General features: G+C 44.1%; 1 protein-coding gene across 3 annotated transcripts in view; it reads left to right on the forward strand.

Annotated features, from left to right (window-relative positions):
- The window catches only part of AKNA (AT-hook transcription factor), a 116227-nt gene that overhangs the window by 15918 nt on the left and 79399 nt on the right, over positions 1 to 20910 (forward strand). The window contains exons 1-3 of one of the 3 annotated variants that reach the window (XM_082264498.1): positions 6039 to 6108; positions 12812 to 13191; positions 13299 to 14197. In XM_082264498.1, the coding sequence (XP_082120624.1) occupies positions 12864 to 13191; positions 13299 to 14197 (1227 nt within the window). In that variant the 5' untranslated portion in view covers positions 6039 to 6108; positions 12812 to 12863. Of the gene's footprint in view, positions 1 to 6038; positions 6109 to 6315; positions 6337 to 12811; positions 13192 to 13298; positions 14198 to 20910 lie in introns of those variants that run through there. The other 2 variants (XM_082264500.1, XM_082264499.1) reach the window with 2 other exon arrangements.

The following is a 20910-nucleotide window of genomic DNA, read 5'->3' on the forward strand; positions in this document are numbered from 1 at the left end:
TATAGCTCCCTCTATGGTCTACAGAACACCCTCCCCCCATGTTATGAAAAATAGAAAACATACTACAGCACCCTCTATGGACTACAGAACACTCCCCATTAATAAAAATAGACTACAGCTCCCTCTGTGGTCTACAGAACACCCTCCCCCCCCCCCATGTTATGAAAAATAGACTACAGCACCCTCTATGGACTACAGAACATCACCCTCCATGTTATAAAAAATAGACTACGGCTCCCTCTATGGACTACAGAACACCACCCACCATGTTATGAAAAATAGACCACAGACTACAACTTCCTCTATGGACTACAGAACACCACCCACCATGTTATGAAAAACAGACTATAGACTACAGCTCCCCCTGTGGACTATAGAACATCGGCCTCCATGTTATCAATAATAGACTACAGACTACAGCTTCCCCTATGGACTACAGAAAATCACCCTCCATGTTATAAAAAATAGACTACAGCACCCTTTTTGGACTACGGAACACCACCCCCCATGTTATGAAACACAGACTACAGATTACAGCTCCCCCTATGGACTACAGAACACCACCCCCATGTTATGAAAAATAGACTACAGACTACAATGCTCTCTATAGACTATAGAACACCCTTCATGTTATAAAAAAAAAAGACTACAGCACCCTCTATGGTCTACAGAACACCACCCTCCATGTTATGAAAAATAGACTACAGACTATAGCTCCCCCTATGGACTACAGAACATCACCCTCTATGTTATGAAAAATAGACTACAAACTACAGCTCTCCCTATGGACTAAAGAACACCACCCCCATGTTATGAAAACTAGACTACAGCGCCCTCTCAAGACTATAGAACACCCCCCATGTTATAAGAAAAAGACTAAAGCACCCTCTATGGTCTACAGAACACCACCTTCCTTGTTATGAAAAATAGACTACAGTCTACAGCTCCCTCTATGGACTCTATGAACTTCAGAACACCAGCCCCCATGTTATGAAAAATAGACTACAGCTCCCTCTAGAGACTATAGAACACCCCCCATGTTATAAAAAATAGACTACAGCGCTCTCTATGGTCTTCAGAGCACCACCCTCTATGTTATGAAAAAAAAATCACAGACTACAGCTCTCGCTGTGGACTACAGAACAACATTCTCCATGTTATAAAAAATAGACGACAGCGCCCCCTACGGACTACAGAACACCACTCCCTCCCCCTCCCCCCCATGTTATGAACAATAGAACAGGGTTGTTGTAGTCTCATACAAAGGTGACAAGATTGCTCCTCCATAGATACAGCACCAAGAGTTTAGCATTGTCACTAGTGTCATGGTGTCATGGTGTCATAGTGTCATGGTGTCATGGTGTCATAGTGTCATAGTGTCATGGTGTCATGGTGTCATGGTGTCATGGTGTCATAGTGTCATAGTGTCATGGTGTCATGGTGTCATGGTGTCATAGTGTCATAGTGTTATGGTGTCATGGTGTCATGGTGTCATAGTGTCATGGTGTCATGGTGTCATAGTGTCATGGTGTCATGGTGTTATGGTGTCATAGTGTCATAGTGTCATGGTGTCATAGTGTCATGGTGTCATAGTGTCATGGTGTCATGGTGTCATGGTGTCATAGTGTCATGGTGTCATAGTGTCATAGTGTCATGGTGTCATAGTGTCATGGTGTCATGGTGTCATGGTGTCATAGTGTCATGGTGTCATAGTGTCATGGTGTCATGGTGTCATAGTGTCATGGTGTCATGGTGTCATAGTGTCATGGTGTCATGGTGTCATAGTGTCATGGTGTCATGGTGTCCCCATTGAAATGAGTAAAAAACTCACCAAGGATGCATTATTGGTTTATTGAGTCCATGTCCATGTTTCACAGGTGCAATGATTGGAGTCAAGCAACCAGAAAATGTACCAAAAACACATAAAAAATGCACACATGGGGCATCATTTTCAACGGAGCAATGAGAAAGTTGCCCTTAAAGTGGCTCTAAAGGCTCAAGGTTTTTTACCTTCATGCTTTTCTGTGCAACAGCCCCCCAACCCCCCCCCCCCCTAAAACTTTCCTCAGCCCCATCCCGATCCAGCAATGTGTATAAGAACCTCGGTTCTCTGGGGATTCTTCTTCCTCATTGGCTGAGGCAACAGCAGGAGCCATTGGCTCCCACTGCTGTCAGTCACAGCCAGTGAGCCAATGGGGAGAGAGGGGGGGCAGGGCCAGCTTTGTGTATGAATGGGTGCCCCCATTGCAAGCTGCTTGAAGTGAGGGCCCAAGAGCGCCAGCGGGGAACCTGAGAAGAGGAGGATCCGGGCTGCTCTGTGCAAAAACAACTGCATAGAGCAGGTAATTATGACATGTTAAAAAATATCACTTTAAACTGTATGTAAACCCTCACCTTGTAAAACAAACCATTCAGGTTTGTCTTTAGATATAAAAAACATTCTAAATAACTTTTTTCTCTTTTATATACTGTAGGTGATCACACTCCCTCTGTTATCAGCTGCATAAGAGCTAAGGGAGGAGAAACAGCAGGGCACTGAGCTTCCCAGTGAATAACTGTGTAAGGGGGGGGGGTGTCAGGACAAGTCTGATCATTGGAAGAGAGCAGGCTGAGTTGTCAGCATAGCTAGAGAACTGACCACACTGTGCTCTCATGCCTAGTGTGGTCAGTTTTTCATAGAAAAGCAGAGGGACTGGCAGGAACACCTGGGATGTCACACAAAAGAAGCAATACAAAGAATACTTTTTCATACAAGTAAATGGTACAGCAGCTATATATGGGGAATATGAAATGTTGGGTTTACACATTCTTTAATGTGTTACTAAACACACAACAGTAAAATGAATTTACAATTACTTTAAGACCATAAGATTATATAGCGGTCTGTCTAAGCCACCAAGAAAAAGTGAGATGAGAAGCAGGTCCCCCTCTTTGAGAACTAGATTCAGATCCCACATAGTCTTAGTAGAAATATAGTGGTAACAAGATAGTAGAGCGCACAGGGGAATCCACAAGCAGTATTTCATGTATGACCGTCTTAATAAAAACAGGATGTTACTAAACCCACAACAGTAAAATCAGTCTGTATATGCAGTGAAGTAAAGCATGCTTGTTTTACCCTGTGGAACCTAGGGGGTTAATCATCTGCATTGAATAAAAAGGCTGTTTAATCCTTTCTTTTCTGATCCTCCCCTTCTTCCACACTCCCCAGTACATCACCTAATAGTACAGAGCCTTGTATTGCTATAGTTTTTTTTTTTTGGGAGGGTGCATGTGTTTAACTCAGGGTCAATCAGCACTGTCCAGACAAAGGGTCAGGGGTCTTGCAGCCCCATAGGACAGTCAGAGTAGAGTGAAAACCCCTACAAACTTTAAGCAGACACTGATAGAAGTCACAAGACTGCTGTATACTGCTGATGAGAAAAGGTATTTAGCAGTTTATATTTACTAAAATATTTGAATTTCCATGTTCTGTGTACTGTGGGAGACCAGATATAGTGACTGCAGGGTCCTGGGTTTATTAACACTTTAAGGATCGGTAAGCTTTAACCACTTCTGGACCGGAAGGTTTTAGCCCCTTAATGACCAGGCCATTTTTTTGCCATACAGCACTGCGTTACTTTAACTGACAATTGCGCGATCGTGCGACGCTGCACCCAAATAAAATTGACGTCCTTTTTTTCCCTACAAATAGAGCTTTCTTTTGGTGGTATTTGATCACCTTTGCGGTTTTTTGATTATGCGCTATAAACAAAAAAAGAGCAACAATTTTGAAAGAAAAAAGCAGTATTTTTAACTTTCTGCTACTGTATATAACATTCCCAATAAAAAAAATTTAAAAAACATATTTTTTCATCCTTTTTGGCCAATTTGTATTTTGCCACATATTTTTGATTAAAAAAAATCCCGATAAGTCTATTTTGATTGCTTTGCGCAAACGTTATCGCGTCTACAAACTAGGGGATAGATTTATGTCATTTTTATTTAATTATTTCTTACTACTAATGGCGGCGATCTGCGATTTTTAGCAGGACTGCGACATTGCGGCAGACAGATCGGACCCCTAACTGACATTTTTGACAGTTTTTGGGGGACCAGTGACATTACTACAGTAATCAGTGCTAAAAATATGCACTGTTACTGTAATAATGACACGGGCAGGGAAGGGGTTAACCTGGGGGTGATCAAAGGGTTAAATATGTACCTAGGGGGTGATTCTAACTGTGTGGGGGCCAGACTCGGTGGATGGAAACAGGGCTCCTGAGTTCCGGAATAACAGGAATACAGGAGCCCTGTTTCAATCAGTGACAGATGAGTGGTGTGCCATGTTTACAATGGCACACGGCCTTCTGTCAGTCCCTGCAGCGATTGCCGGGTTCCCATTGGCCATTGCGGCCACCGGACCCGTTGCTTAGCTGCAGAGCTAGAGAGTGGGCATGCGCCCAAGTGCCGCTCCGGCGAGCTGCCGTACGGGTACGGTGGTGTGCGCAGGAGAGCCGGCCTTTCGCTGTATATCTGCGGCGGCTGGTCTTTAAGCGGTTAACCACTTGCCGACTGCCGCACGACTAGTTACGGCGGCAGTCAGCCCCTCACAGGCGCTCGCCTGTGAGGCTCTAGGGGGCGAGCACGCGCCGCCGGAGGCGTGCTCCCGCCCCTGCTCGCTCCCTAACATGTCCGCGCGTGTGACCGGCAGACCTGATGTCCGCCGGTCACTCGCGATCGTCTATTACAGAGGGAGAAAGGCAGGCGGCTGATGTAAACAAAGCCACCTGTCATTCCTCCCTGTGTAAGTGCAGAGATCTAACGGTCCTGCTATGTAGGATTGTATATCTCTGTAGTTACACAAACAGCCACACCCCTTTACAGTTAGAAGCACGCCCCTAGGACACACTTAACCCCTCCTTCTCCAATAAAATTAACCCCTTCCCTGCCAGTGTCATTTTTACAGTAACAATGCATATATATAGCACTGATTACTGTAGAAATGTCACTGGTAACCCCAAAAGTGTCAAAAATGTCAGTCAAGGGTCCGATCTGTCCGCTGCAATGTCGCAGTCCCACAAAAAAAATCGCAGATCGCCGCCATTACTCCTCAAAAGAAAAAACAATAAAAATGACAAAAATCTTTCCCTTTGTTAGTAAACGCAATAACTTTTGCGCAAACCAATCAAAATACGCTTATTGCAATTTTTTTTTACCAAACATAGGTAGCAGAAAACAAATTGGCCTAAAATGTTAAAAAATTTGGATTTTTACATTTTTTGGGGGGAATTTCATATAAAAAAATGTGAAAAATATTGTTATTTTTGCAAAATTGTCATTCTTTTTTTGTTTATAGCGCATGATCAAAAAAGCGCACAGGTGATCAAATACCACCAAAAGAAAGCTCTGTTTGTGGGAAAAAAAGGACGTCAATTTCATTTGGGTACATCGTCGCACCACCGTGCAATTGTCCGTTAAAGTCACGCAGTGCTGAATTGCAAAATAGGCCCTGGTCAGGAAGGGGGTAAAATCTTCCGGGGCTTAAGTGGTAAATATAATCTATTTTGTTTTTTGGGTTTCACACCGTAGTTACATAGTGAGTCTGGTTGAAAAAAGACACAAAGGCCGTCTAGTTCAACTGAAAAAAAGGGGGAAAACAAAATAGCACTTTAAGTAAGCCATTGCCTTCGTGTCAAGTGCGATTTTTAGTTCCGATAAAGCTCTTACTTCATCCCTTCGCGGTTGAACACAACATGTCAAAATGATTAAGAAACTCTTTCCTGGATCAGGAAATTCTGATGCAAGTCATTAGCAAGATTCGTAAAGCCCTGCCTTTAGTATTTGGCTCTGAGAGGGGAGCGGGATTTGTTCATTTCGGCAAGAAGAAAAAAAAAATGTACTGGTGCGTAGACATATAAAGTTATATGATTGAAGTCAGAGAAGTCAGCTGGAAGATTTTGCGGGGAAGATATTACTGCATCACTTGTAGAAGGGGAAGTGGTGGAGGGGGGATGTGGAGCAGAGGGGGGAGGGATGGTTAGAAAAAAAAAAGCCTTTTATTTTGGTCAGCTGACTTAAAGAATCAACAGACATGGCCGTAAGCGGGAGAGAGACACAACGAGAGAGGTAAGAGCGAGAGAGAGATGGAGAGAGAGAGGGTGACAACTGGGGACAATTCGAAGGATCTGTATCCTAGAGGGGAACAGAGGGGATAACGTGAGACGGAGGGTGAGACACCAAATAAGAAGTAGAAGGACAGAATTAGAAATAAAGTGAGAAAGAAAGGAAGAACAAGAGAGAAAAGAGAAAAGTGAGATTGAGAAAGAAAGAAGGACGGAGAAAGAAGTTTGTTGGGTAAGCAGCCATCCAAAGCCCCGTACACACGATAAGAAAATCTGTAGGGAAAATTCGTCCGATGTCCGATCTGACGATTTTCGGATTGTTAGTATGGTGCTTTCCACAGCTGACTCCGACTTTTCGGCCGAAAAAATCCTGATGTGCAAGCATAAAATTTTTGTCGTCCGTCAACACAACATCCGATTTTCGTCTCATTAGTACAGATTTCGACGGAAAAAAATCTTAAGAGCAAGACTAGGCATGCTCAGAGACGAAACAATCCAACACATGACATCACTTCTGAAGTAGAATTCTGTCGTACGGGAAAATTCATATGAAAATAACCTCTTCACTTTCCACATCAGACTAGCATGCCACAAAAAACGGATGACAGATCGTTCGATAATCTGATCGTGTGTACGGGGCTTAAGTCAAGGATCTGAAAGATTTTTGAGCAGTAGATCCAGGTGACTCCAACTTAAAAGCTAAACTCTGGGAAAATGGACCTTGCAGTGGGACCCTTGGCACTTCAAGGGTTAGGTTGGCCAATGATTGTGTCCTCCTTTTGACACAAGCTGACCGTGGGGCAATCTGCAGAATTTTGGTCCATCTAGGCTAGCTTTAACGTCTCGTAAAAGAAGAACTTCAAGTTTCAAAATAAAATTATTAGAAAACAGCTACAAATACTGTAGCTGATGAGATTTTAAAAATCTGTGACTTAAAAGTCCATGGATTCCATTGTCGTCTTCCTGCAGTTGGTTCTTCTGCAGTGCCGTCATCTTGGATTTCAAGTTTGGATGGAAGACAGTGCTGGACTGGTGCCCTTAGAGCAGTGATGGCAAACCTTGGCACCCCAGATGTTTTGGAACTATATTTCCCATGATGCTTATGCACTCTGCAGTGTAGTTGAGCATCATGGGAAATATAGTTCCAAAACATCTGGGGTGCCAAGGTTCACCATCACTGCCTAATGGCAGGTTACTATGTTAAGGGTATAGATGGAATCGCTTCCAATAGGTTATAACCCATTGGATGTATTTTTCACCATACCCTTAACATAGTAACCTTCCATTAGCCAGTGATGGTGAACCTTGGCACCCCAGATGTTTTGGAACTACATTTCCCATGATGCTCATGCACTCTGCAGTGTAGTTGAGCATCATGGGAAATGTAGTTCCAAAACATCTGGGGTGCCAAGGTTCACCATCACTGGCTAATGGAAGCTTACTATGTTAAGGGTATAGATGGAATCGCTTCCAATGGGTTATAACCCATTGGATGTATTTTTCTCCATACCCTTAACATAGTAACCTGCCATTAAGCAGTGATGGCGAACCTTGGCACCCCAGATGTTTTGGAACTACATTTCCCATGATGCTCATGCACTCTGCAGTGTAGTTAAGCATCATGGGAAATGTAGTTCCAAAACATCTGGGGTGCCAAGGTTCACCATCACTGCCTAATGGAAGGTTACTATGTTAAGGGTATAGATGGAATCGCTTCCAATGGGTTACAACCCATTGGATGCGATTTTCTCCATACCCTTAACATAGTAACCTGCCATTAGGCAGCCTCCAGTTGTAATTGTAGGTGGTAGGTGACAGACTCTGTTGGGAGCAAGGGCTGCTACCTTTCTGAAAACGTCAATGGGGGCGCTAGTGCAGGAAACAATTTGGTGATTGGAAAAGAGCACCCAGTGTCCAAAAAAAGCCATGTTTGATGATTTTTATGCTTGTTTGTTGAAGATAAAACCATACATGTGAGGCCAACGCGTTTTGAGGAAATTGCCACCTTGGACTTGGTAGCCGACTTTAACATGCTGTTGAATCACAGCCGGCTTCCAGTGTGCATGTGAAAGATTGGGTGGTGAAGGGAAACTGGTCACCAAGCCTCCTGGGATGTGTTTGATGTTTCCCAGGAGGAAACGAGCAATATCATCTTCGCAGGGGTGTAACTACAGGGGTTGCAGGGGTTGCAATTGCAACCGGGCCCCATGCTCCAGGGGGCCCGTGCAGCTCCACTGTATACCTGGATAGGAGGGGGGGGGGGTGGGGGCAGCATGTAGAGAAATCACTGTCCTCCTTTTTCCTCCTGTAGCTGTAGGAGGAAAATGGAGGAGATTGGTTCCTCTGTTTGCTGCCCCCACCACTCCTCCTATCCAATTCACTTGTGTTCTGCTGTCTCTGGGCCCCTGTGTGCTCTCCTGGTCCCCCCCCCCCTCCCTACTGGGCCCACTGCAGAACTTGTGAAAGGGTCCCGCTGTGGGACCATAATAAAGGGACCCGCAACGAGAGTGAAGGGCCCCAGGATCAGTGGGAGGAGCCCCAGGCTTGAAGGGAAGGGCCCCGGCCAGGTGTCCGGGGGCCCTGCATGGTTTCTTGCACCGGGGCCCTGAAGGTTCTAGTTACACTTCTGCATCTTTGTCTAGAAGTGGGAGTGGGTACCGTCAAGAAACAGTACTCCCCCCCCCCCCCCCACAAAAAAAACCTGTAACTCAGTTACAGGCGGGGGGGGGGGGCAGGAGAGAATCAATGTTGCTTTACTTTTTGAGTGAAGTTTTGCTTTATGTCTAGGGGTGCACTCCAGCAGACTCCCTTAATCTGTGCAGTGTGTCCCATGAAACCTCTTGTCTAGGGCGCTCCGGCCTGTGGCACTGCTGCCTCCTCTACATACAACTCAGGGTTAGTAGCCCTGCATTGTTTGTGATGACACCAAGGGATCACCCGTAGCCCAGAGCGCCAGAGGGAGAAGAGGAGAGCACCAGTGCTGGTCTCACTGAGGGTAAAGTGGAACTTCACTTTAATCCTCATGCTGCTAGCTTTAGTAATTTGATAGGAAAGTATATCATAATTACTTGTTTTAAACTTTTTTTTTACTTTTGTTCAGTTACTTCCTGGTTTCCTGCCTAGGCAGATGATGCCATACATCCCAGGAGTCTTCAGGCAGGGAGGAGAGGAGGAGGGTTTTTCTCAGCTAAGCACACTCTCCTGCATGCAAAATTGAGCTAAGGGCAGGAAGTAAATGCAACATGAATAATTTGCCCTTACTCAAGATGGCCGCAGCCAGAAATGCTAGGGAGTGTTTTTTTTAAAAAAAGCATGTAGACATGGATGGATAGGGGAATTTGGAAATAGCGTTTTTGGTTTGTGGCGCTAAGATGCAGTGAAGATCCGACTTGTAATCAACATTCATATGAATGCCAAAAGTGTTCATCTGTGTTGAGGTCAGAGCTCTGTACAGGCCACTCGAGATGCAGACTATACCAGTGGTCTCCAAACTGCTGCCTGGCGGCCATATGCAGCCCTTTGCTCACCTTATACCATGCACCCTCTCAGGCCCATTACTACACTGCCCCCTGGGCACCTGCATTTCTATTGCCCCTGTCCTGCAGTCAGTGGGATCTCCTTAGGAGATCCAATCTGTGGGAATCACTGGGAGGCAAGCTATCAGTTGTAAACACAACAGCCAGACTTCTGTGTTTACAAGTGATAGTGAATAGCAGGGAGCAGAGGCTGGAGTCAGAGGTGGTGAAACTGAGTTCCACCATGTTCCAGCTGAAAAAAAGCCCTGGATACAAGACACTATTCCTCCCACTGAAACCCAACGATGGGGCATAATTCCTGCTACAGACATCAACAATGTGGCACTATTCTTTTAACCGACACTAATGATGAGGATCTATTCCTTCCACCGATCCAATGATGGGGCACTATTTCTTCCACTGATACCAATGATGGGTCAGTAGTCCCCCCATTGATACCAATGATGGGTCACTATTTCTCCCACCGATACCAATGATGGGACACTATTTTTCCCACTGATACCAATGATGGGTCAGTATTTCCCCCGTTGATACCAATGATGGGTCAGTATTCCCCCCACTGATACCAATGATGGGTCAGTATTCCCCCCACTGATACCAATGATGGGACACTATTTTTCCCACTGATACCAATGATGGGTCAGTATTTCCCCCCGTTGATACCAATGATGGGTCAGTATTCCCCCCACTGATACCAATGATGGGTCAGTATTCCCCCCACTGATACCAATGATGGGTCAGTATTCCCCCCACTGATACCAATGATGGGTCAGTATTCCCCCCACTGATACCAATAATGGGACACTATTCCTCCCACTGATACCAATGATGGGTCACTATTTTTCCCACTGATACCAATGATGGGTCACTATTTCTCCCACTAATACCAATGATGGGACACTATTCCTCCCACTGATACCAATGATGGGGAACTTTTTCTTCCATTGATACCAATGATGGGACACTATTTTTCCCACTGATACCAATGATGGGTCAGTATTTCCCCCGTTGATACCAATGATGGGTCGGTATTCTCCCCACTGATACCAATGATGGGTCAGTATTCCCCCCACTGATACCAATGATGGGTCAGTATTCCCCCCACTGATACCATGATGGGACACTATTCCTCCCACTGATACCAATGATGGGTCACTATTTTTCCCACTGATACCAATGATGGGTCACTATTTCTCCCACTAATACCAATGATGGGATATTTTTCTTTCCACTGATACCAATGATGGGACACTACTTCTCCCACTGATACCAATGATGGGACACTATTCCTCCCATAGATACCAATGATGGGACACTATTCCTCCCATAGATACCAATGATGAGGAACTATTCTTTTCACTGATACCAATTATAAGTCACTATTCCTCCCACTGATACCAATGATGGGTCACTATTCCTCCCATTGATACCAATGATGGGACACTATTCCTCCCATTGAAACCAATGATTGGGGCACTATTCCTCCCACTGATACCAATGATGGGACATTATTCCTTCCCTAAAACCAATGATAGGGCACTATTCTTCCCATTGATACCAATGATGGGACATTATTCCTCCCACTGATACCAATGATGGGACACTATTCATTCCACTGATACCAATGGTGGGTCACTATTTCTCCCATTGATACCAATGATGGGACACTATTCCTCCCACTGATACCAATGATTGGGGCACTATTCCTCCCAATTATACCAAGGATGGGTTAATATTCCTCCTATTGATACCAAAGATTGGACACTATTCCTCCCACTGATACCAATGATGGGACACTATTCCTCCCACTGATACCAATGATGGGACACTATTCTTCCCAATGATACCAATAATGGGTCACTATTCCTCTCACTGATACCAATAATGGGGCGCTATTCCTCCATCTAAAAATGGGACACTATTCCTCTCACTGATACCAATGATGGGGCACTATTTATCCCACTGATACCATTGATGGGTCACTATTTCTCCCATTGATACCAATGATGGGACATTATTCCTCCCACTGATACCAATGATTGGGGCACTATTCCTCCCAATTATACCAATGATGGGTTAATATTCCTCCTATTGATACCAAAGATTGGACACTATTCCTCCCACTGATACCAATGATGGTAGGCAGATGGGGAAGAGAAGTTGGCGCAATCAGACAGTGTGGGTGACTGCAGCAGTGTTAACTGTGGGCAGATAATGGAGTGAAATCCAGTGGCTGTACACTGGGATGGCTGCAGGCTTGTAGAGGGTGAAGCAACCCTGTAAGGTACCAGGAGAGAGAGAGAGAGAGAGCCCAGCGCCGATCTGAGTGTAGCACAGCAGTACTTTATTAACACACAAATTGCAATGCTACTCACAAGAGGTGGATAAAAGCAGGCATCTTAAAATCAATAGGGGAAGGTCTCTGTAGTCACATCCACGGTGGAAGGTCCGGTCAGGCGGGAGCACTGTGATGAGGGAGGACAGCCATCGGCTGATCTGTCATCCCTTTCAGAGGACAGATCAGGTGGGCAAATTTGGGAAAAGCAATTTAGTTTTTCCCAAATGCCAGAAGAAACAGGGCGCTAATGCTCCCCCTAATAACAAAGATTGTTTACTCCCAGTGATGCCAGGACAATTTCTACTTCCAATGGCCACAGTCCGTCTCTCCTAAAGTCTGAAGAACAGTAAACTGGCCCTATGTTTGCAAAGTATGGAGACCCCTGCTCTAGACTAAACTCGTAAAACTGTGTCTTTATGAACTTAGCTTTGTGCATGCTGGAACCGAAAAGAGCCTTCCCCACACTTTTACCACAAGGCTGAAAGAGCAGAGTTGTCCAAAATCTATTTGTAAGCTGTACCTTTGTACCCTTCACAGGAAACACCTAAACCCAATCATTTGTAAAGGTATTCGTTTACTTTTAGCAATATAGTAGGTGCAATGTTTAGGTGTTTATATACTCTGACTTTTTGCTTTGTTAAAAAAAAGCTTGTTCAAAAAAGAGGAAGGAGTAGACAGGAAGGATAGAAACAGCGAGTGGGTGAAACAGGAAGAAAAGAACACGACGTTTGCTAAAACAGTCTTATTCGCTCTACTTTGTGTTCGAGGCGTTTCTCGTATTAGTGCTCTCCTAAATGGCTGCCGTCTGATATATCCTTTCTTTCTGTTTGCAGGTGACATGTCACCTGGGGAGGACTTTGGATCCCTGTACTATCCTCCAAGACCATGGACAGCTACAACAGGCAGGAGGAAATTGGCAGTAGTGAAGATGAGGATCAAACATTTGGAAGGTATATGGACGAGAATGGAGTCATTGGATTGGAGGAAAGAAGACAGAAACTTGATAACCAAGAAGAGGGGGAAGAAGATGAACAACAGCAAATGCTAGGCATGGATGTAGGAGACCTGCTTGGACAAGAAGAAGATGGTATTCTGTTCCCAGAATCCCTTTCAGAGGACAGATCAGGTGGGCAAATTTGGGAAAAGCAATTTAGTTTTTCCCAAATGCCAGAAGAAAGAAGGAACCAAGATTTTATTGGCATTCATGATACGGGTAAGTTCATCTCCTACATCAGGCAGGAAGTTTCATTTCATACCATATTACTGCTATATCTAACAAACCAATAACGATTAAATCTCTATGTTTTTCTAACTGTTTAGATGATCTCAGCTTTGGGGACCAACCTAGTAGGTCTATCACTTTGCCCTTTGCACTTGGACGAAGGCCTCCAAGCAGGGACCAACAGCTGGATATGACTGAAGATGAGGTGGATCAAGGGAGTTCCCTAGGAGCATGGGACGGAGAAGAAGATGAAAACTGGAACACACAGCACTATAATGGAACTGAACAGGGAAGACTTGAGGACTTTGATCAAACTTCAGCAGGAGAAGATCAGTGGGACAACTTCCCAGGATCTCCTGGTGAAGATTACTCTAACATTCCAGGAAATCAGGGTGGTGAAGCAGCTATGAATGACTTTATCTCACCACCCCCTCCTCGGCTTCCCAGCACATGGAATACTAGACTACGTGGTATGTTACGACTATCATCTGGTATAGAAGATGAGACTCTTCCAGAATCCTCACATACAGATAGTGGGGAAGGATCATCAGCCATTCCTCCTGGAGATCATGAAAAGATGTCAAGGGTTACACAGGTGTCCAACCAGACTAAATCTTTACAAGCTAGGTCTACCTTGTCACCTTCTTCTTTGACCAAAATGCAGAATGCACAGAATTCCAATGAGAAGAAAAGCAAAAACTCTATTATTGCACAATATGGCAGAGGTCAGCTCAACTACCCCTTGCCTGATTTTTCCAAAGTTGGTCCCCGGGTCCGATTTCCTCGTGACGAGGAGAGTTATCGTCCTCCTCAGCCACGCAGGCCAGAAAACCAAAGCCAAAGTGCCCCTGTTCTCTTTAAATCACCAGCAGACATAGTAAGAGAGGTCCTGCTGAGCAGTGTTGAAAAGCCAGTCCAAGAATCAGCCATTCCACCCATTGTACCACAAGAATTCAAAACCCCGAAGCAAGCTACGGAACTTGTTCATCAGCTACAGGTGATTATATGGAGACTTTACACTTTTTCTTTTAAGGGTCTACCCAGAAACAGATGTATCTGGTGGCAGTAGCGGAGCCAGAGGGCTAGCTGGGGTGGCAATTGCCACCCCAGACGAAGTCCTTGCCACCCCTGTTGCCACCCCACTGAAAACATTACACTGTTTGATTTAGGGCTGAAACAACTAATCGACGAAATCGATAATAACCGATAATGAAAGTTGTTGTCAACGATTGTCATTATCGTTTAGTTGCTCCGTCGATTAGTTGTGCTGCGTTCTGGACTTTCCCCGCCTGTCAGCGCCGTCTCCTCTGTAAAGCCACCGGCTGCACACACTGTGTCTCAGATCTCGGCGCTTACGTGACCGCCCCCTCTCTCCTCCTTGCCTCTCCGCCTTCTTGCTGACGTCAGTGAGGGAGTGAATCAGATCGAGGGAGGAGAGAGAGAGGAGAAAAGTAGCAGCCGATCACGTGAGCGCTATAGCTGTACAGTGTCCATGCAAGAATCAATGCAGCGTGCCAAAAACAGAATATATACCGGTACTTATCCCGATAAAATAGTTAATATTCCTTAAAAAGTCCAATAATATAATAGAAAAATAAGTGATTAAAAACGTCCGTATAGCACATAGCACATATAGTGGGTCTTTCTATGCTACCTATTTTATATCTCTGGCTGACACGGACGTTTTTATTCACTTATTTTTCTATTATAATATTGCACTTTATAAGGAATATTAACTATTTTATCTGGATAAGCGTTTATTATATTATTTAATAAAAAAAAAAGTTTTGGTATAAAAGTACTGGGAGCATTATGTGCCCTGCAAGTGTTACTTTCAATGATTTTATTCCCAAACAGTGCCCCATCTCTGGTGTTGCCGGGGGGGGGGGGGACAGTGCCCCATCACCGGTGTTGACGTGGGGGGGGGAACAGTGCTCCATCACCGGTGTTGACGTGGAGGGGGGAACAGTGCCCCATCACCGGTGTTGACATGGGGGGGGGGGGAACAGTGCCCCATCTCTGGTGTTGCCGGGGGGGGGGAACAGTGCCCCATCACCGGTGTTGACGTGGGGGGGGGGACAGTGCCCCATCACCGGTGTTGACGCGGGGGGTTGAATACCTTGCCACCCCTTTGCCACCCCTGTTTTAAAAGTCTAGCTCCGCCACTGTCTGGTGGATGTTAGTGGGGGAATCACTTACTGCCATTCTCATTGGTAATATCATCCACTGGTTTTTGCCTATTTGAGACAGAATCTCACTCTTTCTTTGGCTGTGGGAAGTGTCTCACATATCTTGCTGGAAAATGTAAGAGAAGGCAAAAAATCCAGCAAGAAAAATGAGGCTGGCCCATGTTGACCATGGCACCAGGGTAGACCCAGAAATGAATTTTTAGAGATGTTCTCACAGGAGTCCTGTGTTATGGAGTACCACAACACAGAAGTGAAAATGGGTGTGGAGTTATAAAGTCTTATTACAAGCACTGAAGAATAAACCAAGCTGCGTATGTGTCTAGCTAGGGAGGTTGCATACTGTATAGTCAATACCTTTAAATAGCAGAAACAGCCAAGCAGGAGCACAGGCCAAGCTTAGATCCTGTTAGTTAGATATGAGATGGGGAGTGTAGTGTTTCTAGTATAAGACATCAATTACACTTGTGGGTGGGGGATATAATCTAGGTTGAGCTGTGTTCTTACCTCCCCCCAACTGTTCCCCTTTAGGTTGCAAGGACAGAGAATAGGGGGGACACATATTAACCACTTAAGCCCCGGAAGATTTTACCCCCTTCCTGACCAGGGCCTATTTTGCGATTCAGCACTGCGTGACTTTAACGGACAATTGCGCGGTCGTGCGACGCTGTACCTAAACGAATTTGACGTCCTTTTTTTCCCACAAACAGAGCTTTCTTTTGGTGGTATTTGATCACCTGTGCGATTTTTTGATCATGCGCTATAAACAAAAAAAGAGCGTCAATTTTGCAAAAATAACAATATTTTTCACATTTTTTCACATGAAATTCCAAAAAAAAAATGTAAAAATCTAAATTTTTTTGCATTTTAGGCCAATTTGTTTTCTGCTACATATGTTTGGTAAAAAAAATCACAATAAGTGTATTTTGATTGGTTTGCGCAAAAGTTATTGCGTTTACTAACTAAGGGAAAGATTTTTGTCATTTTTATTGGTTTTTTTTTAACGAGTAATGGCGGCAATCTGCGATTTTGTTTGTGGGACTGCGACATTGCGGCGGACAGATCGGACCCTTGACTGACATTTTAGACACTTTTGGGGGTACCAGTGACATTACTACAGTAATCAATGCTATACATATGCACTGTTACTGTAAAAATTACACTGGGAAGGAAGGGGTTAACTTTATTGGAGAAGGAGGGGTTAAGTGTGTCCCTAGGGGCGTGCTTCTAAGTGTGCAGGGATGTGGCTGCTTGTGTAACTACAGAGATATAAGATCCTGCATAGCAGGACCGTATGATCTCTGCACTTACACAGGGGAGAATGACAGGCGGCTTTGTTTACATTAGCCGCCTGCCTTTCTCCCGCTGTAACGGACGATAACGAGTGACCGGCGGACATCGGGTCCGCCGCTCACACACGCGGGGATCCCAGTGAGCGAGCGGGGAGTGCGCCTCCGGCGGTGCGCGTCTGCCCCCTGTTGGCTCGCAGGCGAGTGACGTACCCATACCCATGCAACTATGTGGCAAATGAGGTTTACTGTTGATAAATGTAAAGTTATGCACTGGGGGGGGAGGGGGGAAGAATATACATGCATCATACATACTAGGTGGAGTAGAACTGGGGGAATCCATAGTGGAGAAGGATCTGCGTGTTCTGGTGGATCATAAGCTTAATAATAGCATGCAATGCCAAACTGAGGTTTCCAAAGCAAGCAAAGTCCTTTCTTGTATTAAGAGGCATGGACTCCAGAGAGAGAGATATCATTTTGATAGGAGGATTATGATATGAAAGAGGGGGACTCTGATGTGAAGGAAGAGGGGGACTGAGGACTCTAATATGAAAGAGGGGGGCTCTGATATGAAAGTGGGTACTAAGGACTTTGATGTAAAAGGGGGTTGGGACTCTTATAGGAAAGGACTGAGGGGGTGAGGACTATGATATGAAAAAGAGGGACTCTGATGTGAAGGAGGAGGGGGGCTGAGGACTCTGATGTTGTGAAAGAAGGAGTGAGGACTCTGATATGAAGGGGGGGGGCTATGATTTGAAAAAGGGGAACTCTGGTGTGAAGGGGGGACTGAGGATTTTGATTCAAAGGGGAGCTTTTAAATGAACGGGGGTGGGGGCTAAGGACTCTAATGTAAAAATGGGGGGGGGGGACTCTGATAAGAAGGGGGGGGTGAGGTCTGTGATATTCAAGAGGGGAGCTCAGATGTGTGTGAAAGGGTCTCTAATGTAAAAGTGGGGTAAGGACTCAGATGTGAACAAAGGGGGGGGGGGCTCTGAGCGCAGGGGGTATAGAACAGGGGGCGGCTCCAAAAGCAGAGGCAAAGGCGATTGTCTTTTTAGTTTTGTTTCTTTTAATGGAAAAATTAGGATTATTTGTTATCACATACAGTATACAAGAAGGTGATTCTCCGTCATCTCACCACTTCCCATATACACAATAGTAGGAAGCGGTGGAGAAAAGAAAAGACGAGGGGTAGACAATAGGGGCTGACATATGGAACTGTACAGATGTCAGAAGTAATGATATTGTTTCTTTTATTTATTACTTGATGACGTATAACATGTAGACTATTACCATTGTGCTGGATGGAAATATAAAATGACAAACTTGTATGGTGACAAAAGCTGTCCTATGCATGATGGATACTCCAATGACCATTGTATGTCTCTTACATGATGGATACTCCAATGACCATTGTATGTCTCTTACATGGTGGATACTCCAATGACCATTGTATGTCTCTTACATGGTGGATACTCCAATGACCATTGTATGTCTCTTACATGGTGGATACTCCAATGACCATTGTATGTCTCTTACATGATTGATACTCCAATGACCATTGTATGTCTCTTACATGATGGGTGCATGATGGATACGCCAATGACCATTGTATGTCTCTTACATGATGGATACTCCGATGACCATTGTATGTTTCTTACATGATTGATACCCCAATGACCATTGTATGTTTCTTACATGATGCATACTCCAATGACCATTGTATGTCTCTTACATGATGGATACATGGATACATGATGGATACATGGATACATGATGGATGCATGATGGATACTCCAATGACCATTGTATGTCTCTTACATGATGGATACATGGATACATAATGGATGCATGATGGATACTCCAATGACCATTGTATGTCTCTTACATGATGGATACATGGATACATGATGGATGCATGATGGATACTCCAATGACCATTGTATGTCTCTTACATGATGGATACATGGATACATGATGGATGCATGATGGATACTCCAATGACCATTGTATGTCTCTTACATGATGGATACATGGATGCATGATGGATGCATGATGGATACTCCAATGACCATTGTATGTCTCTTACATGATGGATACATGGATACATGATGGATGCATGATGGATACTCCAATGACCATTGTATGTCTCTTACATGATGGATACATGGATGCATGATGGATGCATGATGGATACTCCAATGACCATTGTATGTCTCTTACATGATGGATACATGGATGCATGATGGATGCATGATGGATACTCCAATGACCATTGTATGTCTCTTACATGGTGGATACTCCAATGACCATTGTATGTCTCTTACATGGTGGATACTCCAATGACCATTGTATGTCTCTTACATGGTGGATACTCCAATGAACATTGTATGTTTCTTACATGATTGATACTCCAATGACCATTGTATGTCTCTTACATGATGGGTGCATGATGGATACGCCAATGACCATTGTATGTCTCTTACATGATGGATACTCCGATGACCATTGTATGTTTCTTACATGATTGATACCCCAATGACCATTGTATGTTTCTTACATGATGCATACTCCAATGACCATTGTATGTCTCTTACATGATGGATACATGGATACATGATGGATGCATGATGGATACTCCAATGACCATTGTATGTCTCTTACATGATGGATACATGGATACATAATGGATGCATGATGGATACTCCAATGACCATTGTATGTCTCTTACATGATGGATACATGGATACATGATGGATGCATGATGGATACTCCAATGACCATTGTATGTCTCTTACATGATGGATACATGGATACATGATGGATGCATGATGGATACTCCAATGACCATTGTATGTCTCTTACATGATGGATACATGGATGCATGATGGATGCATGATGGATACTCCAATGACCATTGTATGTCTCTTACATGATGGATACATGGATACATGATGGATGCATGATGGATACTCCAATGACCATTGTATGTCTCTTACATGATGGATACATGGATGCATGAGGGATGCATGATGGATACTCCAATGACCATTGTATGTCTCTTACATGATGGATACATGGATGCATGATGGATGCATGATGGATACTCCAATGACCATTGTATGTCTCTTACATGGTGGATACTCCAATGACCATTGTATGTCTCTTACATGGTGGATACTCCAATGACCATTGTATGTCTCTTACATGGTGGATACTCCAATGAACATTGTATGTTTCTTACATGATTGATACTCCAATGACCATTGTATGTCTCTTACATGATGGGTGCATGATGGATACGCCAATGACCATTGTATGTCTCTTACATGATGGATACTCCGATGACCATTGTATGTTTCTTACATGATTGATACCCCAATGACCATTGTATGTTTCTTACATGATGCATACTCCAATGACCATTGTATGTCTCTTACATGATGGATACATGGATACATGATGGATGCATGATGGATACTCCAATGACCATTGTATGTCTCTTACATGATGGATACATGGATACATAATGGATGCATGATGGATACTCCAATGACCATTGTATGTCTCTTACATGATGGATACATGGATACATGATGGATGCATGATGGATACTCCAATGACCATTGTATGTCTCTTACATGATGGATACATGGATACATGATGGATGCATGATGGATACTCCAATGACCATTGTATGTCTCTTACATGATGGATACATGGATGCATGATGGATGCATGATGGATACTCCAATGACCATTGTATGTCTCTTACATGATGGATACATGGATACATGATGGATGCATGATGGATACTCCAATGACCATTGTATGTCTCTTACATGATGGATACATGGATGCATGATGGATGCATGATGGATACTCCAATGACCATTGTATGTCTCTTACATGATGGATACATGGATGCATGATGGATGCATGATGGATACTCCAATGACCATTGTATGTCTCTTACATGGTGGATACTCCAATGACCATTGTATGTCTCTTACATGGTGGATACTCCAATGACCATTGTATGTCTCTTACATGGTGGATACTCCAATGAACATTGTATGTTTCTTACATGATTGATACTCCAATGACCATTGTATGTCTCTTACATGATGGGTGCATGATGGATACGCCAATGACCATTGTATGTCTCTTACATGATGGATACTCCGATGACCATTGTATGTTTCTTACATGATTGATACCCCAATGACCATTGT

Source organism: Pelophylax lessonae (genome assembly GCF_965119305.1).
Source record: "Pelophylax lessonae genome assembly, chromosome: 7".
Classification (NCBI taxonomy): domain Eukaryota; kingdom Metazoa; phylum Chordata; class Amphibia; order Anura; family Ranidae; genus Pelophylax; species Pelophylax lessonae.